The sequence below is a fragment of the Syngnathus scovelli genome, chromosome 19, assembly GCF_024217435.2.
Source record: "Syngnathus scovelli strain Florida chromosome 19, RoL_Ssco_1.2, whole genome shotgun sequence".
NCBI classification, from domain to species: Eukaryota; Metazoa; Chordata; class Actinopteri; order Syngnathiformes; family Syngnathidae; genus Syngnathus; species Syngnathus scovelli.
Genome location: NC_090865.1, coordinates 6,756,352 through 6,781,353, shown reverse-complemented (window position 1 = coordinate 6,781,353; position 25,002 = coordinate 6,756,352). Strand labels below are relative to the sequence as shown.

Here is a 25,002-nt window from a genome sequence, read left to right as displayed (position 1 = left end):
TATTTCATTCATAGCTCTCGGACTGTGTCAATCAATTCGTAATAATAATAATAATAATAATAATAATAATAATAATAATAATAATAATAATAATAATAATAATAATAATAATAATAATAATAATAATAACTTCAAATGCAGAGAAAAATATGTGACACATTTAGGATATTTTTTCACATAAAAGCTTTGAGGAGAAACTAAACGAAATGACAATTATTTTTCTACTTAAAAATACATTTTCCAGAATAAAAAGACGTGATACAAGATTTAAAAAATCTTAACTTTTGAACAAGGGATATAAAAAACGCTTGTGGTATGTTTCTTGACATTGTGGACAGGCTTTATTCCATAACAACACAAGTGAAGCACACTACAAATACAAGTCGTTGATCCGTGCGCACGCGCAACATGTCCCCCAGAGGATCTTAACATGGTCACAAAGCAGCAGCGGCGATTGTGATTTGAGCGCACGCACCTCACAACAACACAAATTCATAAATATTCAAAGTGCAGCGGCGGCGATTAAAAACGACCACAAAATCATTTGCGTCACGCAAGCAACAACACACAACGTTGTCACAGCAATTCAGACACACAGCGGCGGAAGACAACACGTAATGTTTGACTTCAATTCACCTCAAGATACAAATCCCAAAATCTGTGATTGTGCCTCTAGTGGTAAACAAAAGAATTAAGAGTCCAAGTACACTTCATTTCGCCTTTTTTTGTACGCTACATTTGCATTGGCTCTTAACCTTTTATGCTCCACAGATTTTAATTGAAATACTATTTAAGTCATGTCTACGTTCCTAAATATATATATATGTATATATCTAAGCACAATGTGGTAAAATCGTTCATATGCGGAGGGAAAACTTTCTCAAACGTGCTCGAGAACCAAAACCAAAACAAATCTGACTTTTTACCCAAAATAAAATTCTGTTAAGTGATTTTCAAGACATTTGAGTGGTTTCATTGGCACATAGCTGTTGTTGCAAAGAGGAGAAAAAGGAAAGTTTTAAAACGTGACAAAGACCAAACGTCGGAATTCACTTTGTAGGCTCTCAAAATGTTACCACCATAGATTGCACACTTCATCATATTGCACGCTGCCGATGTTTCCATTGGCTGTCAGAAAACATAAATAGTTCTCTCTTCAACATATTCTGATATATACTTCTCATCTGGTGGTATAAAAAATAGTTTTTAGGGGAACGTAAAATTTGGGAGTTGTAACCATCATCAAGGTGGGGGAAAACAAAAAGGACAAAAAACGTGCTATTGTTGACTAAATAAAAATAATGAAACAATAAGGCCTGACAGAGGTACAAAAAAATGAATAAATAAAAACACCGTAGAGGGTGCAGACGTTAAAGATCTACAATTCCCAAAAGCCTTTGCAAAGGATGAGCAATCCTGTCCAAGTGGGTGGTTGCCATGGTAACAGCAGCAGATAGCTCATAAGCTTTGAGATTCCTATGGAATGTAAAGTGCGTGACAAATAAAATCTAATATAATAATTATTATTAAGCTTAGTATTAGCAAAGAAGATGAAAAATGGCTTTTGACAAGACGTTTGGGATTGAGGTCATTTCATCAATATAAATTCTTCTATCATTAAAATAAATAAATAGAAATATAAGTTATTTTTTGTTTTTAAATAATTGGTCAGTGTTTGTGTTTTTAATTGATTTGACTACTGGCCAATCCATTAATTATGATACAATTTAAAATGATCCGATTAAAGTTATAAATGAAAGGTTATGTTTTTAATTATTTCCAATTGTGCAATTATTTTTTTAATTCAAATTGCTTCCAATCAACAAATTATTTAATGAAATACATTTTAAAAATTCACCAATTTTGCGTGGATCGTTTAGTTTTTGCCCAACCCGGCCAGCTACAGCTTGTAGGCACAAAGACAACAAAGAGGTCGCACGCACACACAGTACCCAAAGGAGACGGCCACGCCTTTTGGCCAAGTCTTAACGTTGACCAATCATCACGACCGATTTGGCGGCGGAATGTCGATTGAACGAAAGAGGCAAAAGGAAGAAACAAGGACATTACGGAGGCGGCTCGCGGTGGTCTACCGTCAGTGACGTCTAAACACCCTCCACCACAACCGAGTCTTCCCGGAGGGGCGCCATCTCGCCGTTGTTGTCGACAGCGCCCGCCTCCACCAGGGAGAGCTTCTCCTTGGCCTTTTCTTCCTGGCCCTCGGGTTGGTGCGGGCGGGGGGCTGGCGGGGACGAAGCGGGGGCGGCGGCCGTGCCGAAGGCACGGGAGATCTCATCGAAGGTTTTGCCTTTGGTCTCCGGTACTTTGAAGAAGGTGAAGATGAAGAAGACCACCAGGAAGGCCATGAAGATCAGGAAGACCCACGGTCCGCACAATTCCTGCGGGGACATGTCCGAGTTGACAAATGACACGACGACAGAAGAGCCAACTAAGATCTCGGTTCCGTTTGCGGCTAACCTCCAGTTTGGGGAAGCTGATGCCGACGAGGAAATTGGAGGTCCAGTTGCAGCATCCGGCCACGGCCATAGCGGCGGGCCGCGGGCCCTGAGAGAAGAGCTCAGCCACGATGAACCAGGGGATGGGGCCCGGGCCCAACTCGAACATGGCCACGAACACCATGACGGCCAGGATGGCCACGTAGCTCATGCCCGCCACCTGTTTCTGCAAGAAAGCGGGATGGACGGCCCACGTCACACCACCGCTGACGACGGGCAGTCGGGCGACGATGGGCAACTTACCAGCAGCAGCGAGACAGTCATGAGCAGCGCCGCCAGCGCCATGCCGCCCAAGCCCAGCAGGTGCAGTGACCTGCGGCCTGCCTTCTCCACCAGGAACAGCTGCACACAACAGCACATGGCGCAACTCGCAGGAAAGTCCACAAATGTTTGTATGTTCCCGAGAATGATATATAAATTTATGTATTTTTCCCTGCGGTGGGAGGACACCCACCGAGACGACAGTAAAGACTGTGTTTACAATGCCGGCGCCGATGGTGGCGTAGATGGGCTGGCTGACGCCGGCCGAGCTGAAGATGCCCGTCGAGTAGTAGAACACCTGCGGTTACAAAGGTGTCAAGTTGACGAGACGGCAACGTGACGGTAATGCGACGGTAACGCGACGGTAACTCTACGCTAACGCAACGGTAACGCAACGGTAACACAACGGTAACGGAAACTCACGGCGTTGATGCCGGACAGCTGCTGCGACAGCTGCAGCATGACGGCGACAAGCAGCGGCTGGCGGTAGGCCGGGCAGCGGAAGAGCTCTGGGATGGTCACCTTCTTCTCCAGCGCCATCTTGTTGCTCTCCTCCTTCATCTCCTGCAAGTCGCTGCTCACGTCCTCGCTGCCGCGCAGACGCACCAGTTCTACACGCAAAATTCACATTCGGGCTTGAGGGTAGGTAGCAAGAGGTTGTTTGGAGGCGCGGGCGAGGCTAACCTTTACGCGCCTGCTCTTCCCGCTTCAGGTTGATGAGGAGGAATCGGGGGCTCTCGGGGCAGAAGGGCAGCAGGATGCTCTGCACCACGGCCGGCACCACAGTCAGCGCCAGCAGCAGCGGCCAGAGGCGCGACGAGCCCAGCAGCGACTCCAGGCCCAAAATCTGAAAACATATTCAAAATGGTTGCCATTGGATTTTTGCGGTGATCTCAAGATTGTAAAAAGGACGTCGGGGGTCAACTTCTGCCTACCTGAGCGACGAGGATGCCGACCACCACGCCGAGTTGGTGCAGGGTGCCAAAGGCGCCCCTGAGCTGCGTGGGCGACACCTCGCCCACGTACATGGGCGTCAGGCCCGTGAAGAGCCCGCAGAAGAGGCCGATGACCAGCCGGCCAGCGATCACCATCTCGTAGGACGAGCACAAGGTGGACGCGCCCATCAGCAGCCCGCCGATCACCGCCAGGATGTTGACCAGCAGCATGGAGCGCCTCCTGCGGGCGGCACCGAGGCTCGGTCGATCGGTCAGTGCGCGTTTCGGTGCCGAACCCACCTGCCAAAGCGGTTGGCCATGACGCCTACGCTGAATGATCCCGCCATGCCACCCACGCTGAAGATGGCCACGGTGACGCTCCACACCACCGTGCAGATGTCGGCGCTGATGGGCTTGTTGTAACGCTCCATCCATGTGTCATTGAAGAACGCCCGCAGTTTCTCAAAAACACACACAAAACGCGCTCGGACGTGTTCCTTCGCTTACAGCCAATTAAAATTTCGATGTCGGCGCCAACCTGCTCTGGTGCGTTGATGACGCCCGTGTTGAAGCCGAACTGCAGCGAGCCGATGACAGCCGTTGTCAGCGAGAACAGGAGGTAGCCGGTCACCTGCTTGCCCTAACAGAGCGGGCCAAGACCAGAAAGTCACATTTCAACATCGCCCGTCTCCCACTGAAGTTGTTTGACGCTGCATCAGCTCAGCACAAGCAGAGCAGGAAGGCCAGAGGGACACCGAAGACGTCCTTGAGTCAGCTGACGATTTGGGTGCGCTCATATTTGCGCCGGGAAGGTGGCGACGACCGCTCTCACGGTCCTATTACGGATTTGGACCAGGCAAACAAAGGCAACCAGGTTCAAAAACCACAAATGTACCTTGATGGCGATTTAATGACATCATGATCTGACTGACAAAGCTGCTTGCTTGCTTGATGCTTTGTAGCTTTGGATCACTACGAATGCTAATGAGTTAACGTTCTTGCTCTTTAGTTTTTGTTTGAGCCTGAGTGGGCCGCAAGACGCTGGCATATTTGCTTATTGTCTTGTATTGTTTGACTTTGATTTTATTTGATGTATTTTTACAATTTCATCATCTATGGGAGGCTACCTAGACAAGACAAGACAAGTGGGGGGTGCATAAAATGAATTTATTATCATTAAGACCGTGTCGCTTCCTTCCCCGTCGGTCAATAATCCCACTGCTTGTCACCATGGCAACTAACACAATTGGCTACACGGCAGGAAGATGCCACAAACAATTGCAAGAGCTGCCGTTCTCTGGACAAGATGCAACGTGAAAAGTTTATAATAAAAAAAGAGAACTCAACATGACCCTCCTGGTCGAGTGTACTGATGCACACTTTACACATTTGCTCACAAGTACCTGCACGCTGCTCTCATTTTATTCCTCTTTTGATCCCCTTCTCCATTAATGTCTTTCATTTTGTTTTTTGCCTGTCTGAAAATAAACTAAATGGATTGTTTGACGAATTTCTGCTTTTCACACATTGTTCGAGCTTTCGTGTCTATACAACACTTTGGCGACGTCAATAAAATGGAGTTGCATTGACTGAAGCGAGCCAACAGGGGGCAAGAAAAACAAAAGACTGTCATCTGACCGACAGACAGGCGGGCGAACAGGCTGGCTGAGGGTCCGATGACAGAATGATGCAGCATCCATGTGCGTGCGTGTGCGCGCGTGAACATTGATTTTACAATCAATGACATGAAAACATTCACTAGCCCAGGAAGCAAAACGTTTCAGTCCCAAAGACAATAACGCTCCCTTTATCATTAAGCCGCTGAGGTCTACTTTGTGGTGTGCATCACGCTAAGACAAGTATCATATTGAGTCATCAATAATTAATAGCCATACGACAAAATATTAATACCATAAATTACTCGTGATAAAAGCCAGGCTGAAAAAATCGACTTGGATTTACATTCCAATCACTCACCTGCTGTCCTTCCATTGTTAGTCTGAAGTGGAGCAAAACGTATAGCCGCCGCCGATCCTCAGGTGGTCTTTGCTTTCCGAGCCGCCCGACTGCGCTGACAGCTGCAATGAAAAGAAGCGCACGTCGTCGCTGAGGCGCTGTCCGTGGTTCTGAAGCGGTTGGGCTGGGACAGCGCTGAACCGGCCGCAGCCGAACCGAAACTACCACCCCCGCAGCAGCATTATAAGCACACCAACGAGCGGAAGCCGCGAGAGACGAGCGTGGCTAAAGGACGAATCGTTGCAAAGGTGAAGGATGCTCGCGAAAGGTTGCTTCAAGTGTCCGCCAACGAACCTGAGCGTGAAGCAGCCCGAGCGTTCACAAAGGTTTGTTTGTCTCCTCTTCGTGAGGCGCAGCACGTCCACGGAAGCTCTAGTTCTTAGTCATCCGTTTGCTTTATTTCGGGCTATATGAGAAAACTGCGAGGGAAAGATGTCGTGACGTGACCACGCCCCCAGCTATGCTTACGTGCGCGCGCAACATCGACGTCATTGGTGGCCGCCATGTCCGACGATGGTAGCCGCATGCACGCATGCAGTCCTCGCCCACCCCCCCTCGGGTCACTTGGTTAGTGATACTATTCGATGCCACTCGTGACGAGGGCGCGTGCGCAAAGGAATGACGAGAAATGTAATGAGAACCCCCCCTCCTCCAAGTATCCTTGCATTTATTCCCGTCATGCCTTGCGCTGATGACCTTGATTGATGCTGATGCTGCAGATGATGCAACACAAGCGGTTACCAGGGAAACAAAACGTATTTGGGCCCATTATTAATAACAGGGGAAGCCAAACATCAGTTCTATAATATTTGGTCTGCCTTTAAGTCTGGAGCTGATCGTAAAACATGTTTACATTGTCTTCTTATTGTAATGTTGGAAATTTTACATTTTCATGGTTTGCTTTATAACAATTTAAAATGAAAGTGTTTACAATAATTGTAATTTTTCATAAAAAAAATTTACATTTCATTTTAAAATGGCAAGTGTTTAAATAAAAAAATCAAATTAAAAATACTTTTTGAATCGTATTTGAGGTGACATTTAAATTTTTAGTGGGGGGGCTTTGAAGTTCAATTTGCCATCCATTAGCTGCCCTGAGAACAAAATGACCTGAATGAACAAGATTCAGAAGCATGAAATAATTTTGATATTCTTTCTACTTCCACAATCCAAAATTAAACTAACCTGCAACTCACCTAAAATTTATCCAATGCAAATAATTACAAATACAATAAATATAATTTATATTTGTTATATGTATGTATGTCCTGGCTACTTTCGGGCCCTGGTCGAACCATCCTTCGCGCCCCCCCACCCTAACATTTTTTTTTTTTAAATGTGTACATTTTTCATATAACCCTATTGATTACATGAGGATCATTATTTTAATGAATGCAATGCAAACTACAATTTATTTGGAAGCAGTGGTGTGGCCTTGGAATCCCTTGCCCCCCTCCCTTTGCTTTTCATCTCCGGCCTCTGCTGTCCGCCGCCAGCCGTCGCCCTCTTGCCTGCTCGGACTAGGCGAGAGCGAGGCGGGGAGAGAGGGACGGGGCGAGGAGGGCTGCTCTTCTGACACACACGCACGCACGCACGAAAACCGAACGAACGAAAGAACCCCGACCCGAGTCTCAGCAGCAAATTGACATCGTAACAATAAGGGCGCCCCATTGCCCACCGAACACATTTGAGACGGAACTGACTGAGCGAGAAAACTGGAGATTTTTTTTTTGGAGAGCGCTCGTGCGCCCTTATTGCAAAAACCGGCCCTGATAATATAAAACATGACTACCCCGACAGAAATGTTGCAACTGAGAACGTCGCCCTCTTGTGGACAGAATCAATACTGCCAGCGTTACTTTTGTTTGGATTAACAAAATGAACATTTGCCTCAAAGATCGATTGTACTCACTTAGTAATTTGATAACATCCTTAGACTTGTGAATTATTTATACCAAACGTGCATTTGTGCTAACATCCTCAATTAGAGCCAAAAGTGGCTTTTTATTTTACTTTTTTATTTAGGTCCCAAAAAACCCATCATAATAACATTATATCAATAATATTAATACAGAAGTTGAAAAAAGGAGAAAAAATAAAATTGCTTTTTGTGTCCACAGCCTCAAACGCAGAGTCGGGAAGGACGTCCGTCTGTCCGTCAATTTGTCCGTCCTTCGGGCAACTCAAAGTCTGTCTGTTGGGGGGGGCGTGGCTTCAAGCCTGGGCGCGCCACTCGTCGCAATCAGGAATGTGGTTGGGGGGGTTTTAGAGGTAAAGAGCTGAGCGTCGTCCGTCCGTCTACTGCTGAGACATCTAAGAGAAGACAAAGCACGAATTGGCCAAAACATGCTTTAATCCTACGAGCTGGAATTTGGTGTGCGGCACGTACCTGCTGCGCCTGCGTGTGCGCATCGGGCCCCCGGCTGGCCAGGCGGCTGAGGATGTTCCTCTCGGACATCTGCAGGCGCACGGCCACCGGTGGGATTCGGGCGATGGTCGCCGGTAGGCGCGTCACATCCGCCTTCATGTCGCTGAGCAGCTCCTCCAGCTGCTTCAGCACTGGCCACCAAAACAACACATCACGAATGAAAAAGTCCCCTGTGAAAAACCCGGCGAAGCGACCCAACCTCCCCACCCCACACACCTTTGTGCAAGACGGCATTGGCCGGCTTGTTCCCCGACATGGACTCTTTGCTGAGGTGCTGGTGCGACTCGGCCAGACACTCCACCTCGCTGAAGCGCGTGTTGAGCGCCATGGACGGGTGCGAAGGGTCCTCCGACATGTTGAGGTAGGCGGCGCGTCGCAACTGCTCCTCGATCACCAGCGCCTGCTCCAGGAGCTGCGCCGGCCATACACAAAGAGAAGATGCCAATCATTTAAGAAAAAGCCCATTCAATGGAATAGTAATTAAAAAAAAAAAAAAAAACAAAAAAAAAAAACACAGCATTTTGAGATTTTTGTGGAAGAAAGGTTGTGAAAGCAGACGGTGGTGGGAGTAGTTACCTTAAACCTCCTGGCCAGGAACTTGTTCTTGATTTCCAGGAAATTGCCTCGGTTCATCTCCCCTTTGAAAGGCTCGTTGAGGATGGCGAACTTGACGTCGTTCTGGATGTCCTGCCAGCGAGCGTAGCCATGTCTGAGGGACGCCGTCGTCAAGGGCAACAGACGGCAGGCGACAAAGATGATGGTGAATCCCGAAAGCCGCGAGCTTTAAGGTCACACGGGAAAAGGATACTGGATGATTCCGGCCAGCAGCCAGTAGTCGTGGCGACGGTGCCAAATCTCGTTGGTCTTTCTGGTCACGGTGGCAGCGCGCTCCTCGTTCTGCCACAACGAGTGAAGTTCTGAAGAGACAAAAGCAAAGGTCAACGAAATAAATGAGGTCGTCGTCGGACGAACGTTTGTACCCGTGAATCCTCCGTCGGCAATATTGAACATGAAGCGACTCTTGGCCTTCTTCTTCTCCTCCAAGGTGGCAGCGTCGCCATTCTGTAGTTTGGGGGCCTCCTCTGCTTTGGGAGCCTCCTTCTCATCCTTGGCGGCCGCTGGGAGAGACGGCGGCACGTTTACAAGGAATATGACGTCATCAGACTGACGACCAATACGGAGGCACTACCTTTCTTGTCGTCTGGGGGTGGCGGCGTCATGTCCATCTTCTCCAACTTGTCTTCTAGGGAGAAAAAAAACAACAAAACTGAAAAGTCCGTCTCAAAGGTCACGTGCTGTTCATGTCAGCCGGTGCATTTCTGAAAATGCAAACCTTTGCCATCCGACTCTTGACTTTTGGACTCCGCTCCCTCGCTTTTGACCTCGGAAGGCGACGCAGAGTCGTCTTCGCCTTGGGGGCTCTTCTTGTCGCCGTCATCCTTGGCGCCGTCGGCTTCCCCATTGGTTGCTTTGTCCGTTTCCATGGGCTCATCGTCCTTCTTCTCTTCTGCCGGACTCTTGTCGTCGTCGTCGTCGGGGATGGAGATGACCTATGGAGGGAAAAAAGGAAGAAGCCACTCGTGTCGATCCATTTAAGACTTTCTGAGCCATCAGACACTCCCAGACGGTCACCTCGCTGGTGCTCTTTGGGGTGTCTTTGCCGTTCTTGTCCGCCTCACTGTCTTTCTTCACATCTTTGTCTCCGTCCCGGATGACCTCATCGCTTTTTGACTCATCAACTGAAGAGGAAAACACGGCGTTGGCTGAAAGGCCGCCAAAGTGTCGCTCAGGATCGCCTTACCCGGAGCCGGCGTGTTGGGCTGCGTGTCAGCGGGCGTTCCCGTGGACGGCGTTTTCCCCGGCGAGTCGGGCTGAGCAGCCCGCTTGTTCTCCTCCAACTCGGCCATCCACGGTAGCGACCACTGGCCGTTGACGTGTTCGAATTCTTGCACCTGAACGCCGGACAAGCACACGGGTCAGACGATGGGCACAAACGGGATGGCTGGGACGGCACGGCGTTTACCTTCTTGCGAATGAGCGACATGACGCCGATGCGGGTGAGGACATGTTGCCGGGACAAGCCTTCCCTGGGAACGCCGTCCGCAAACGTTTCGGCACCGTCGGCCCCAGGCTCGCAGAGGTGCCGCATGAAAAGAGACACGTAGGCCCTAAAAGAGACACACAGGGGATAATTATGAGACAGAAAACCCCCCCCCCCTCAATTCTATATTTCAATTTAAGACCTACTTAAATTCTTTCTCAGATTTCCCTCGCAGGTCTCGGACCAACCACTGCGTGGTGAAAGCGTCCTGGGGTGGCATGCCGTAACGCATCACAGCATTCAAGAATGCCTTCCTCTGCCGCGAGTTGAAGCCCAGCACCTGCGACACAAGACAACTCGACATTGTTGGCTCCCTCAGAGAACAACGCATAGTCGTCAAAGAACAAGACCACAGAGTGAAATGTATCGTATGGTGCTGACCTCGATGTTGCCTCCCACCCTGGCCAGCAGGGGGGGCAGTGGCTTGTCCTTGTCATTCCTCAGGCCTTTCCTGCTTGGTCTGCGTGAATTAGCTGCGAGAGACGGGCCGACAGACAAGTTGAAACACAGAGACTGTCTACAAAGGCAAATTAGGATAGTGACTGAGCCCGCAGCGCTCGTACCTTCCGATCGCTCGTCAAAGTCCTCATCTCCCTCTTCGGACGCCACAGAGTAATCCGATTGGCCGTCAGACTGATCGTCCTGCCAATCGGCTGGGGGTGAGACAAAATGACGGCGGTTGAAGAGGGCTTGATGGGTTTAATGGGACATAGCAAGAAGGAGGCGGCGGCGTCTCACCTCTGTCCTCCTGCGAGCCGTCGTTGTAGTTGACCTGCTTGCGGATGCGCTTGCCTTTGCCCAGATTGCGAGCCAAATCCTCCTGCTGCTGCTCATAATGGTGCCGCAGCAACTTCTCCCAGTAGTCGGGGTCCACGCTCTCCTCTTGCTTGATAATCTCGCGCTGCACCTCCTCCTCCTGACGCAAAATATTAAAAGAGCCATCAAAAAAAAAAAAAAAAAAAAGCGAGGAAAGAAAACTTTCTGTACCCCAGGAATTGTTAGGAATTAGGAATTGTTCACTCACCTCCTCGTCCTCGTCTTTGACCACATACTGCGCCACCTTGAAGGAGCTCAGGTACTCGTTCATGCTCTGCAGCTCCGTGTCATCAGTGGCGTCCTGGTTTCTGTCCAGCAGCCGGTCAATGGCCTTGTCGTCGTAGTGGATGACGCTGCTGTCTTCCTCCTTGTTCTCACCTGAGACACAACACACACAAGATTGAACTCGTTTTTTTTTTTTTCCCCCCCTTTTCTGCGGAATCTCACCCTCGCCCTCGTCTTTGAAGAGTTCCTCTGTTCCGAACTTGAGAATATCGTCCAATTCCTGCTTGGACATGGAACCCGTCTTGGAGCCCAGGCCGGGTCGGACGACCAAATGGGTGAGCATCATCTTCTTCTTGGCCACCTGATGGGCAAAAGAGGGGGCGGAGTCATGAGCTGACGAGCCAGACAGGAGGGCTCGGGTGCGTGTTCCTCCTTACCTGCGTGATCCTCTCCTCCACCGAGGCCTTGGTGACAAAACGGTAGATCATCACTTTTTTGTTCTGACCGATTCGATGAGCTCTGCTGAAAGCCTGCAAACACAGGAAGCCAAAAACAGAAAATGAGCTACAAACGAGAGCTCAATCTTAGGAATCACAAGATGGAAGACAATTTGAGCTACAACTGGGAACGAAGCACAGCGATGAAGACAAAGTTAGCTGAAAGATGAAATTGTTGCAGATTGAAGCGTACCTGAATGTCATTGTGAGGATTCCAGTCTGAGTCGTAGATGATGACCGTGTCGGCGGTGGCCAGATTGATGCCAAGCCCTCCGGCCCTCGTTGACAGCAGGAAGGCAAACTGCTGAGCGCCGGGAGCTGAGCGAATCGACCGCATGACATCATCAGTCGCCAGGCTCGGCTTGGCACGCTCTTGAAAGAAAGTATCTCCTACCGTTGAAGCGGTCGATGGCTTCCTGTCTCATCCCTCCTGTGATGCTGCCGTCGATACGCTCGTACTTGTAGCCCTCGTTCTCCAGGAAGTCCTCCAGGAGGTCCAACATCTTGGTCATCTGCAGGGGGGTAGGAAAAAAACGCTCCTGAATCCAGGTCCAAAATCCAAATCGCAAGCAACGTTGCTGCCGACTAAAATGCCGGACGATCTTTCACAACAGATCATGAGGTTATTTTGTTTGTAACGCTGTGAATATTGTCAGCAGCTAGCCAAAGACGGTCCAATCTCAACCGGCCGCGGAAGCTTTTAGGTGGCGTCGTCTCACCTGGGAGAAGATGAGCACTCGGTGTCCTCCGTCCTTTAGCTTCCTCATCATCTTCTGCAGCAGCATCAGCTTGCCGGCCGCCTTGATGAGCGAGCTGCCGTCGTACATCCCATTGGGCAACTTGGGCGCTTCCTGTCAACAGATGGCGTTGGCAGTCGGTCAGAAGTGGCTCTGGCCGCCTCGCCCGCTTGACATCGTACCATTGCGGCTCCGGGGAAGAGGAAGGGGTGGTTGCAGCACTTCTTCAGGTCCATGACCACGTTGAGGAGCGAGACCTGGTTGCCGCCACCTTTGGTGTTGAGCGCTTCAAAGTTCCTCGTCAGGATGAATTTGTAGTATTTCCTGTGGACACGTCACACGGTGAAGGGTCAGCCAGGATGGAATGGAAAATTCCCCATTTACTGCATTCTTATTTGGTGGATAACATTTTCATTGAAATTTTACCCCGAAAATGTTCATTTATGCATCCTACTCATTAGTTAAGAAAGTCATTTAGAAGAAGTGACGTGCATGCATGACTGACTTCTGCTGCGGGCTGAGCTCCACGCGCAGGATGAGCTCAGTCTTGGAGGGCATGTGCTTGAAGACGTCGGCCTTGAGCCTCCTCAGCATGTGCGGTCCCAGCATGTCATGCAGCTTCTTGATCTGGTCCTCTTTGGCGATGTCGGCAAACTCCTCCAGGAAGCCCTCCAGGTTGCTGCCCAGACAAAACCCTAGGCGTTAATCGTGGCACGGGAGAAGCGGGACGCGGCCGCGCTTACCTGAACCTCTCGGGCGTGAGGAAGTTGAGCAGGTGAAAAAGCTCCTCCAGGTTGTTTTGCAGTGGCGTCCCGGTGAGCAGCAGCTTGTGTTGCAATGGGTAGTTGTTCAATACGCGGAAAAACTGCGGGAAGAAAGCAAAGCAGCTTCAGCGGCCGCTGCTAGCGGAGGAGGGCGCGGTAGCGGTGCACGGAGGCGGCCGCACCTTGGACTGGTTGTTTTTTAGCCTGTGGGCCTCGTCCACTACCAAACAGGCCCAGTCGATGGAGCCGAGGATGGCCATGTCGATGGTGATCAGCTCATACGACGTCAGCAGGACGTGAAACTTGATGGACGAGTCTTTCTGTGTTGGCGAAGGAAAAACGTCAGGCCGTCGTGGGAGTGCGGCACGTGTGTCGTCCTTCATAACTGCCGCAAAATTTCTAATGGGGGCCGTTTGCACCCACCTTCATCCTGGAGGCTTTCTTCCCTCCCCGGATGGCATTGTCCTCAAAGGAGAACTCGTTCTCGCGGATGACAGCCCTGCTGTCTTTATCGCCCACGTACGTCACCACGTACATGTCGGGCGCCCACATCTCAAACTCCCTCTCCCAGTTGATGATGGTAGAGAGCGGCGCGCTGACCAGGAAGGGACCCTTGGAGTGACCCTGAGGGAGCGCAGAGGAGGCTGCGGGTCAGTCATCAATTGAGATGAGGAAACAGAAGTGCTGGTTGGGGTCTGTTGATTTTGGCCACAAGACCGCCGCCACACATTTACACATGTAACTTAAATTTGAAGGAATAAAGTAAAAATGCAGAGAAGAAAAATACTGTACACAAAAGGTGATACTTTGTGTGTGTGGGGGTGCATTTCACCCTCCCACCTGCAGGTGGCAGCAGTCTCACACGCCATCAGTCTAAGTGACAACTGTCTGATGTTGCCAAATTTGCATGACAAAATGGCTGAACAGAAACGGGAGGTCAGCGCAAATGATGGCAACTTTTGCCACTGGCTCCGCCCACCTCTTTATAGAGAGAGTAGAGGAAGACGGCCGTCTGGACGGTCTTGCCCAGGCCCATCTCGTCAGCCAAGATGGTGTCAGTGCCCTGCGCCCAGGAGAAGCGCAGCCAGTTGAGGCCCTCCAGCTGGTAGGGGTGCAGCGTGCCGCCCGTGCTGTCCAGGTACTCGGGCTGACGATCAAACTTGATGGTAGGCTGCCCGCCGCGCGCCGTCAGAAAACAAAAGTGAGCCACCGGCAGCAATGACGTACAATAATAATCTGGAAAAAGCGTGCACTTACATCAACAACGGGGTTCTCTGGCGGTCTGTCCAGACGCTTCATGCGTCCTTTCACCTTGATTTTCTTTCCGGGTTTGCCGTCATCGCCCATCATCAGCTCTCTGCCAAGGAGAAGGAAGCGGACGCTAAGCAGGAGGATTGTTTGCGGGCTGAAGGCTCCTGGTAGCCGGTGCGCACCTGTGGTTCCAGTACTGCAGCTTGAAGGTATCGAACTCAGGAATGTCCATGTCGTCCGCCTCCCAGGTGGCCTGGTCGTACGCCAGTTCGCGCCACTTGATCAGGTAGTGCACGTTGTTCTTGCGGTCCACACTGGACAACACGAACACAGAATCAAACTACCATTGAAATGAAGTCATGGGGGGGGGGGGGGGGGGGGGGGGGGGGTGTTTTACTCTTTCGTTTTTGTTTACATCGTTCACACGCTACAAGATTGTGAACCAAATCAGGGCGTACCCCGCCACGCCGCTCAACTGGGATAAGTTCTGGCGCACCGCAACCCGCATGAGAAGCGCTTCAGAACATAGACAGATGGATGAGGTGAAGAATGTTCTTTGACGGCACCCACCTGTGGTTTAGGATGCGGTGGATCATCAGCCACTCCATCTTGATTCCAAATCGGAGGAACCTCTCATCCAGCTGCGCGTACATGGGGTCTTTGTTCTTTCTCTTGTCGCTTTTGTCTTCCTCGCCGTCACCAAAGTCGATGGGCGGCGGCTCATCCATGTCATTCTTCCTCTGGTAATTCCTGAACATCACCTGACAGTGCAGCTCCAGCTGGCGGAGACCGGACAAAGTGTTAAATTTTTACCAAAATAAAGCATTCCTTTTACTTATTTATTTTTTTTAAATCACATCATCCGCAGGCCATTCCTCTTTAATTGGCGCTCGCTCACCTGCAGCTCGGTGACCCAAGAGCAGTGCCAGTAGGACATGTTGTACCACTTGGCAAAGAACTCTCGCTCGGGGCGCCCTGTCAACGGGGCGGGATCGGGCGCGTCTGGCGGGAGGTCCGGCGGGCGGGGTACGGGTGTTGGGGGAGGAGGTTCTCCCCACTGCCATGTCAAGATCTTCTGGACTTTCCCCTTCATGGGAGGGCACTGCGGCGGGAGGGAAAAGGCGTGTTAGGGACTGATCACCGAAACGCCGAGGGGAAGCAGGCTCACCAGGCAACGAGGGCAGATCCACTCGCCGTTGGGGATCTCGGGCAGGGGCGGATTGAGGCAGTGTATGTGGTAGGACGACGGACACGAGTCGCAGCAGAGCAGCTCGCCGCCGTCCTTGCACACCCTGCAGAACTCCATGTGGTGGTCATCCTCCTCCATCTCCCCGCCGTCGCCATTGTCCTCCTCGCCTTCCGACGGCTCCTCCCTCGCCTCCCACTGGATGCCCTCCTTCTCCTGCGCAGCAAAACGTTGCGTCACAGCAGGAAAGGAAAAGGAGCGCTGGAGTTTTGGCCTTTGCTTACGCAGTGCGGACAGCTCCAGGTGCCCTCGGGGGCTTTCTCCATGTCGGGGTCCAGGCACACCATGTGATAGGCTCTGGGACACGTGTCGCACAGGATGATCTCGCCGCCCTGCTGACACACCTCGCAGTAGTCCTGGTGGTCCGTCTCATAGCCGTCCGCGTCCTCGGCTTTGGTAGAGCAAGCCAAACAAGGCAGAAACAAAAGCCGAGCTTGTCAAAGCGCGCCGACCGTTATAGCCCAAACCCCGCCCCTTGCCCAGCAATTTTCCGGCACGGCGCGTTGAGACACGTTACCTTTCTTCCTCTTGGGCTTGCCCTTGGACGAGGGCTTCTTTTTGCTGCGACCGCTGCGGCTGTTGGAGCCTTCCGAGACGGAGACGCTGTTCATGCTGCCGTCCTCAAAGTCGCTGTCGGCATCCGGCTCGTCCTCCTCGCTCTGAAAGCCCAACGCGCAGGACGGTTAATGGGGCTCCCTTTTTTTGAAGCGCATTTTTCAAAACTATGGTCCCAGGTCTTGGGGGGGGACAAAGATGTGTTTAGTCAAAAAAAATTTACTTTTCCATTATTAAACTTGAACATCAAAATACCGCAAGTGTCAAATATCTTCTCCCAAGCAGCTGCTGTTGTCAAAATAAGTCTTGAAGTATTTTCTCTAATACTATAAATTTGTTCTGCCAGCAAGCTGACTTTGCCAGGGTTGAGTTTAAATGGCGGCAGAGTTATGGGTGGGTCCAAAAAATGGAAAAAAGGGTGCCGTCTGGTACCGAAGATCGCTTCCTCTTGCTGCTGAATCCCCCCAGCTTGATTTTCAGAGGAGCCACTTTTTTGGTCTTTGCGTTGTTCTTCTTCTCTTGAGGTTTCTGCGCTGATTTGGACTTTTTGCGGGCATTGGGACCTGCACGAGCCCAAAGAAAGACGCAGTCAGTCGAGCGAACCGAGTCGCGAACCCCCGCGGGCGCGAAGCCGCACCTTTGCCCTCCTTGGTCTTGGCCTTGCGAAGGGGAGGCGCAGCGGGCTGCTGCGCCTCGACAGGCGCCGGGGCGGCAGGTGGCATCGGGACTGCCTCGGCCACCATGTTGTCGACGGCGGCGGGCACGTTGGCCGTGGCCAGAGCAGCGTTGGCGGCCGCTGCTCCCCTCAAGGGGTTGTTGGTGCTGAACTCCCGCCATTTGGCGCCCAGGACCATCATCATCTTGGACACGGCGATTTTGGGGTTCTTGGCGGCGATGAGCGGCCTGGGCGGAAGCCACACAAGCTGCGTGCTTACCCGTTTGGGGTTGAACATGTTGCGAATGCAGATTCCAGCTAGTGTTTACCTGACAAATTGACTGAAGGCCTTGTAGTTTGTCAACGAGCGATAGTCCTCCTGGGTGAATATGTGGTCGATGTCCTCCATGCCCCAGTTCTCCAACAGCTGGGAGGACGACTTGGGCTCCTGGTGGGGAAGCGCAAAGGTCACAAACATCACCGACGCAATTGAGCTGAGCCTTGATTTAGAAGAATTTGCACCCCCCCAGCTTTGCTTAAGTCGACCTGGCGTTACTAATCACCGTGTTAGCACTTCTAGACTGAATATATTTCCTTAGCCTCCATGTCAAGAAAAAATGTTTACCAGTTTGAAAAAAAATCAACAAAAATGTCCTGAAACATTGTGTTCAATTGTGTTGCATAAGTCAACATTTATCATGCGTGACCAGAAAAAAATGTTTTTGTACTTGGTCCAGTCAAGTCAGAAATGGATTGACGATAAGCTCAAGGCCAGTCTTCAAGAGGAGCCTGAATAAGGGTGGGCGTGTGTACAAATGAATCAAAATGTTTAGCTAACCCAAACGTGCAGGGAAAAAAGGGTCAAGAAACAGGTTGCCATGGAAACTGCATATATGCATTACACGCCTCAGACACACACGCGAGCCCCCCTCCCCCAGCCGCCGTGTCATTAAGTAGGCGGCCCCCTATTGGCCGCCCTCGCTCTTTGTTTAAGCGTCGCTCATATCGCTCCCGTGACAGGTGAGACAAAGAGGGGGAAAAAAGGCCAAAGTTATTTTGCCCAAGTACACACGTAGAAGCCAAGGTATGATGGCAAGAAAAATGCGAAGCCACGGGCGACCATGACTGAGCATCAGCATTTTGTTGGCACATGAATTTGAAAACGGCGACACAAGCATACGACGCTCCTTACCGAGAAGTCGTCGTCGTCATCCTCGTCCTCCTCCTCCGGTTCGGGTTCTTTCTTTTTGGACGAGCCGCGTTCGGAGCTGGCTCCGCTGCGCTTCTTCTCCTTGCCACCGCTGGCCCGCTTCTTCTTCTTTCGTCCCGGCGTGTAGTCGCTGCCCTCGCTGTCCGAGCGCTGAGCATGGCCGGCGCCAGCGGTCCCATCGTCGTCATCCGCCTCATCCTCTCCCCCGCCCGCGTCCATGTGCTCAGGGGAGCTGATGGCAAGTTCCTGGAAGGCAAAGTTGAAACAAGTTTAGGTGGAAGCTCGCACAGAGCATCTCCACTCTCAAGTATGATTTGCCGACACTGAAGCACATACCTCCCTGCGCGAGCGCCGCTTGCTGCCTTTACTCTCCCGGCTCTTTTTGGCCTTCTTCTTCTTCTTCACCTTCTGAGTCTCATTCTCGGAAATCTCCTCGTCTTCGTCATCTGCACATTGAGCGAGCGGAGACGACGCCAGTTAGGACAAAAAGACATTGGGGAAACAACAACACAGCGAAGCCGAGCAGCTGCGGGTTTATATTAAAAAAACACTGTACAGCACGTTGCACTTTAGTTCCTTTCTTCATCACAATCAAGAGAAGCAAACCTACAGAGGTAGTTTTGACGTTTACAGCCTTGGAAAAGTTTGCGGTTCAATGAAGAGGTTCAAACGCGGAACAACTTTGAACAGAATAGATTGGTTCGAGACTGAAATCATAAACTCGCCAGGAATACTTCATCGTGTGTACCAAGACACATTATTAAATACTGGCTGACTCGAATTGATTCAGTGATTTAATTGTTGCATAAAGACTTGAAGGCGAAGAGCCATAGATCACAAGTCATTCAAGTGATTAAAAGCGAAAGTATTCATGTGTGTGCATTTAGTTGAAAGCAAACACAGATGAAATTAAACGTCTGAACTTTAGCACGGGAAGCTAACTAGCGTGCACTCTTTCCTCTCCGGTGCAGATAACAATCGCACGTAAACACGCGCTCATGTTAGTATTTCTCAAATGTCGCCTAAGAATAGTGTCAAAAACGCCGTAGAGTAAAAAACGCCACTTTGAGACATTCCTCCATTTTCAGTTGGCGCCAGCCACGAGGAGGGAAGCTGCCGCCGAACGTCATCCGGCAGCTTCCAAGCTAACTGGCTGCCTCCATCTTGTCATCGACACGTAAAAAATAGAAAAGAGAAAAAAAGAAAAAATACCGGTAGCCGACTCGAGTAAGGGCCCGGCTGGAACATGTCGCCGTGGCTCAACGGCGGACCATCCGCGTTCGTCTGATTGTGAAAGTGACATTTATGCTCGGATTCGTCGGGACGTTTTATCGAGGAGCAAGCGTAGGCGTTCGCCGTCGAGCTAACGTTAGCAACCCGGTAGTTAGCCGCTAAGTGCTAAGTGGACATGATTGACATGAACGTGACAAAACGCGAACATTAGCGCGGCGTGGCTAACAACCGCAGCTCGTCGACGGCGGCGGCAGCTTCTTACCTTGCATCAAGCGGTCCTGCGGCGGGGCTCCGTAATCGTCCCTGTCGTCCTCGCTCCCAGACATTGCGGACGGCGCAAACTTTTGAGCTATTTAGCTAGCTTGGACTAACTACATCCAAAGTTGCTTTGAACAATAATAATCCAGAGTTGGATGCCAGCGTTCGTCGTGTCTTTTCAAAAGACGCCGAAGAGAGGAGCCGGTCGGGTTTCCGCCAAAGGGGACACAAGAACAAAACAAGAAAACGGAAGGGGATGTTTTAGAAACTGCCAAAAGCCGGTCGACCGGCCGGAGGCGCACACAACATTCAGCACGCCGGACAATACATTTAACTTGAGCCGAACATGTCGAAAAGATTAGCAGCCGGCTCTGGTTAGCCCCCCCTTCCCCGCCGCCACCACCAGCAGCAGCATTAGCATGCGAGCTAGCCCCAGCTTGTCCAAGTCCCATTTGCGGCCAAACTCAACAAACGAGCACAGTTAAGAAGCGTTGACAAGCCGCCATCATCTCATCTCCACTCTAGTCCATTCAAGGGAAAGTAACATACTCACAACTTGACTCCACACTCTTGTTTCCCTCCCCTTCAAAAAAAAAAAGAAAAGAAAAAAGTGCAGCCTTAGTTCTTGTCTCAATCAAGAGTTGGCGGGCGCTGCTTTGTTTATGTAACGGCGCTGGAGCTTTTTGTGCAGATTTCCTGATTTTTTTGTGCGGCCGCTTTTACTGCTGCGTGTGCGCACGACGTCGTTCGTCGTCTTTTTTCGATCTCGCACACTACACACGCCCCGCCGCGCGCGCGCACACACAAAGAGATCAGGGGGCAGGCATCCCATAATATCACCCACCCCTCCCCCACTCTGCATAGTTACCTTGCAACATACAGACCATAATATTCAACTCACCCCCCCCCTCCCTTTGAGTATCTTCCCCATTCCTCCATGCCACCCCTCCTCCTCCTCCCATGGTAACCATGGTGACGCCCCCCCTCCCACCCCTGCTGACATCCCATAATAGTCATGCGCGGAGTCACTAACATCCCACAATAAGCATAACTCCCCCCCCTCCCAAAAATGCGAGATAGGAGGGGGGGGAGGACAAGCCGTCACATGGCAACTGTGCGCGCCACATGACTGCTGACTTGCGCGCGCACGCTCACTTGAGTGCGCGTGCGCGCCCGCTCGTGTACTGCACTGTAAATTGACTTAACACACACGGGAAAAGACAGGTTGACCTCCTCACCCGGATTTGAAGGGTGACCCAGATGACCCCCCCCCCCCCACACCCTTTTTTTTAATTTTGGGTGTGTTTAAACTTTACAATGTTTGCAAACAATAGATGCCGCACGACTTCCTACTGTAATCTTTTATTGAAAACTGTTGCTAAAAATTTGCACTTGGGCTTGCGCGGCCAGATATTCCTCTCAAGTTCCCCCCCCCCCCAAAAAAAAAAGTCGTATTTAATCCAGTGGAATCATGGCTGAGAAGGATAAATCAAGCAGATGGAAAATAGTCGTGCAGAAAAGTGGCAACACGTGCGCGGGCAAAGAGCAGCGACCAAACCTCCATCATCGGCTTTGCAAAAGACGTTTTTGCAGGGCAAGCAGAAAATGTTGCTTGAGTAAAACTTGACACTTGGCCTGCCCACGGACATTTTAGAATCAAAAGGCCATGTCTAACTATTAGTTCCTCGGTCATCACGCCGATCAATTTTCAGCATATTAGATGGGTCTGCCCGACCCATTCAGCGAACACAAGAAATGCAAAAACTTGGACAAAAAGAATGCAATCAATCTGCTAGCTTTATGCTAACATATACCGAAAGCAAGACAGACGGGCTAATGGAAGTTAGCATGGGGCTTCAGCAGCCGCTGCAATGACAACATATGCACGCAGAGCATCATGCCAATCATCTTGATGGGGTCGGCTGGTCTTTGGTGACCAATCGCTGCGTCCTTCGAGTTTGGTTGTCCACCATGGCGTGATCAGAAGGTCTCGATGAGAATCTCAGTCGGCCTTCCTTTGTCCCGCCAGGCCCAACTTGTCGTTTTTCTTCAATGGGTTGGCGCGTCTGCCCCTCCCCCCTCCTTCTCGTGGACACAGTGTTCATGTGTGCTTTTGGGGAGGGGGGGGGGGCATCACATAATCAGAAGGATAGTAGGGGTAGTTGTCATAGAAACCCTCTGCATGTCTCAAGAAGAACCCCCCCACCCGTAGCACCCACCCCCCAACAGCAGCACCTTGTGCACAAGCGTGTGTTGCATAAGGACAACATTTCCGAGGTGTCGGAAAATAATTTTGGAGGAGGAGGAGGGGGGGGAATGCAGACTGTAATAGTGCTCCTGTGCAGCTGGTCATCATGGCGATGGGGGGGCGGGGTGTACATAGACAGACAGGGTCAGATTACAATGTAAATCATCCCATAATACTCCCGTGATGACTAAACAGAGTTGTTGCAGATGGGGGGGGTCATCCTGGCAAGCAATTCAAAGCACGTGTGAAAGATACACAAAAATAAATTCACTGACATTTTTTAGTGTGGATGTGAATTCTTTTCAATATAAATTTGCAAATTTGCTCCAATTTCCGCTGTCGCCCGCCTAAGAAGCATTGCACCAAAGCGCAGAATTCTCTCAGTAACAATAACGAAAGGGAAACGGCAACAATCGATTTGTTGGCTGAAATCGTAGCGACGCAACACGTTGCGAGACGGCCCAGGTAGCCTCAGCGACGCGTCATTTTCCCAAAAAGATTTCCATTTCCGCTTTGTGTTTTTGCTCCTCGTAATCGCCTGGCGGCACGTTCGATTGTTCCTGTTTCTCTCATTGTGCTGTCATGGGCACAAAAAATGGCATCTGCCCCTCCCCCCATCTTAGAATGCAGACATCCCATAATATGCTCCCCCTTCACTGCTTGGCCTGCCACTCCATAATAATAATGACTCCCCCCCCACCCCACCCACACACTCTCCCCCGCCATCATCATTTCCTGTCTTAAAGGTTCCTCAAGCGCAGCTCGTCCGCGGAGCTGCTCGAAAGGCTGACGAGAGCCGCGAGACCTTCGTCGTGGTCGAGGCCCCGGACAGAGATGTCGGAAGGGGTCACGCGTCCACCTGGCGACCGCATGTGAATATTGTCGACGGCGAATCCATTTTGTCAACGTGAAAAAGTCAAAGGGTCCAAAATAGTTTGAGCAAGAAAACGAAAGTTCGGCTCTTGGCGCAAAGATTCAAAATGTCAACGCGGTCAAGCAGGGTGATATGACACGGGCGTCAAGCAAAACTCGGGAGGAGTCCGAGTTGGCACGGAAGCGATGGCAAAAGCCCGCACAAATGCTGCCCAAAGTTTCGTCTTCTGCGTCTTCAAGAGCACGTGATAACGCAGCGCCATTTCATACCTCCGGCTCACTTCCTCAGGCAGACGCAACACGCAACGCTTGAACGCTCCGACCCTTGTGACCCCTTGCCGACCCCGCCCCCTTCCAGAACTGGCGCATATGCATGAGAACCCCCCACCACCACCACGCGTCCCTCCACCTTTCAACGCACGCACGCACACACCCAGTCCCCCTCCCCCTCCCGTTTTGTGGCAAGGCACGTGGTGACAAAACAAAGAACAGCCCATAATAGTCACAGCCACACTGTATGCATGGTAACCACTTATGTGGCAGATGACGTGAACGCAAATTGCAGCCGCCGTCACACACTCTCAGCAGCACAGACACCTGATGCAACCAAATCGTGCCTTCAAACCATGGATGCACACACACACAACATTACACACACACACACACACACACACACATGCACACAAGATAGTGTGTGCTTCTTGTACAATGTCGCACAAAAGGTGGCTAACTAAAAAAATGACAGGCCAACACACACAATGCAACCACAATTACACGACCTGAGACGCACAACGACACAACCACATCCACACATTGACTGGACAAAATGTAACAAGTTGGCAGAAAGCACGCACGCAAAGGAACACAACGTGAAAACAGGACTAACTGCACAAACACTCACAAGGCACGCAGACACCTCCAAAGGAACACAATAGTCACGTGGAAGTGACACAACATAAAACACATACACCCCAAGACGTAAACAAACACGTGCACGCGGATCATTGTGTGTGTGGTTTCAGTGACACAGCGTAGGTGCCATTTTGAGCAACATGTGTCCTACTCGCAACTTACACACTTGTCAGCACCTGTGTGTGTGTGCGTGCATGTGTGCGTGTATGTTTGTGCTTGCACGTCCTCAACACACAAGTTTGGGAAAAAAAAAATCAGCAAGGTCAGGTTTCTGTCCAATGATGCAACAGTCAACTGCCCCCCCCCCCCCTCCAGCCGCCTCCTTTAAGCTCGTCACCCGTGGCAACGCGCTTCTAATGAGGTCAGGCGGACATCCCATCATGTCGAGCGGCAAGCGAGGAGGCGCCAAAGTGCAAAAGTGTCGCAGGCTGAATCAGCGGCAGGATAAGATGGCCGACACACAACTCCAACAAGATGAGCTGACATCCAAACTTTCTTGTTCTTTGCATGCGTTTTACATCTGCTATAAAAAGTCTGCACACCCTTGATGAAACGACACGTTTTGAAACTACATGATTTCAACAATGAAAGAGACGCTTAACTGTACAACTCTTTTTTTGTCAGGGAGTGGGGTGATAAAAAGTGAGATCTTGTGCTTGCAAAAGTGTGCACACCCTCCTAACTAGCGACGGGGCTGCAATGAGAATGAAGCGATCCCATTCCAATGCGTGTTAAGCATATGTCGACATTTTGCATGGCTCGGATGAACCCCAAATCAATTTCAGCTGTTGTCCTAGGCTGTTCCTGCCTGGCAGAAGCCTTTTTTTTCATCGTCAGTTACGAAAGGGGTGTGCACACTTCTGCAACCACACGCCACTTGTTTAGGTCTTTTCAACAATTGAATTGTACACGTTATAGATCACATTAATGGTGAAAAACCTTTTGAAATGATTTACCTGCATAAGACGGAATTCTAACAGGGGTGTGGAGACTTTTGAAATGCACTGTAGCCATCTGCCCCCTGCAGCTCACTGAAGTATACTGCAGCCATCACGATTTCACCCCAAACGTGTTGAGTACAGTTGGCATGCGATGCCGTCCATGACCACTAGAGGGAAACAAATGTCAGACAGATCATGTTTGACACTCGAATCCTTCTGAAATTTAATTTTAAATTTAATTTAAAATTAAAATCTACACGTGGATTTTTGCTTGAATCCCTTGGTCGACTTTGGCCCTCATCCAACCGATCGATATGCATGAGA

General features: G+C 50.6%; 2 protein-coding genes across 4 annotated transcripts; both read right to left on the bottom strand.

Annotated features, from left to right (window-relative positions):
- Window positions 1–314: 314 nt before the first annotated feature.
- On the bottom strand, window positions 315–6,252 carry LOC125987427 (solute carrier family 2, facilitated glucose transporter member 3). The gene is made up of 11 exons (XM_049751819.2): window positions 6,023–6,252; window positions 5,690–5,790; window positions 4,251–4,352; window positions 4,013–4,173; window positions 3,713–3,953; window positions 3,462–3,624; window positions 3,201–3,388; window positions 2,971–3,075; window positions 2,760–2,858; window positions 2,479–2,682; window positions 315–2,399 (listed from the first exon to the last, which is right to left on the bottom strand). Exons 2-11 carry the CDS (start codon window positions 5,702–5,704, stop codon window positions 2,106–2,108), a joined length of 1,572 nt encoding a protein of 523 aa, XP_049607776.1. The 5' UTR covers window positions 5,705–5,790; window positions 6,023–6,252; the 3' UTR covers window positions 315–2,105.
- Window positions 6,253–7,725: 1,473 nt separating this feature from the next.
- chd4a (chromodomain helicase DNA binding protein 4a) lies at window positions 7,726–20,506 on the bottom strand. 3 transcript variants are annotated; one of them, XM_049751708.1, is made up of 41 exons: window positions 20,258–20,505; window positions 19,709–19,878; window positions 18,550–18,659; window positions 18,196–18,459; window positions 17,333–17,451; window positions 16,986–17,251; window positions 16,781–16,911; window positions 16,311–16,452; window positions 16,018–16,184; window positions 15,716–15,949; window positions 15,446–15,649; window positions 15,118–15,326; window positions 14,730–14,861; window positions 14,554–14,653; window positions 14,276–14,467; window positions 13,720–13,920; window positions 13,479–13,616; window positions 13,276–13,397; window positions 13,038–13,211; window positions 12,715–12,856; window positions 12,515–12,646; window positions 12,190–12,307; window positions 11,989–12,113; window positions 11,736–11,828; window positions 11,521–11,659; window positions 11,282–11,451; window positions 10,996–11,173; window positions 10,821–10,910; window positions 10,639–10,730; window positions 10,404–10,537; window positions 10,180–10,324; window positions 9,958–10,108; window positions 9,789–9,895; window positions 9,490–9,706; window positions 9,346–9,399; window positions 9,137–9,274; window positions 8,965–9,073; window positions 8,733–8,865; window positions 8,373–8,568; window positions 8,118–8,287; window positions 7,726–8,041 (listed from the first exon to the last, which is right to left on the bottom strand). In XM_049751708.1, exons 2-41 carry the CDS (start codon window positions 19,770–19,772, stop codon window positions 8,027–8,029), a joined length of 5,817 nt encoding a protein of 1,938 aa, XP_049607665.1. In that variant the 5' UTR covers window positions 19,773–19,878; window positions 20,258–20,505; the 3' UTR covers window positions 7,726–8,026. The 3 variants fall into 3 exon arrangements, with proteins under 3 accessions (XP_049607665.1, XP_049607663.1, XP_068504980.1); XM_049751706.2 differs by having other exon boundaries at window positions 11,282–11,659; window positions 20,258–20,506; XM_068648879.1 differs by lacking the exons at window positions 19,709–19,878; window positions 20,258–20,505 and adding an exon at window positions 19,426–19,594 and having other exon boundaries at window positions 11,282–11,659.
- Window positions 20,507–25,002: the final 4,496 nt, after the last annotated feature.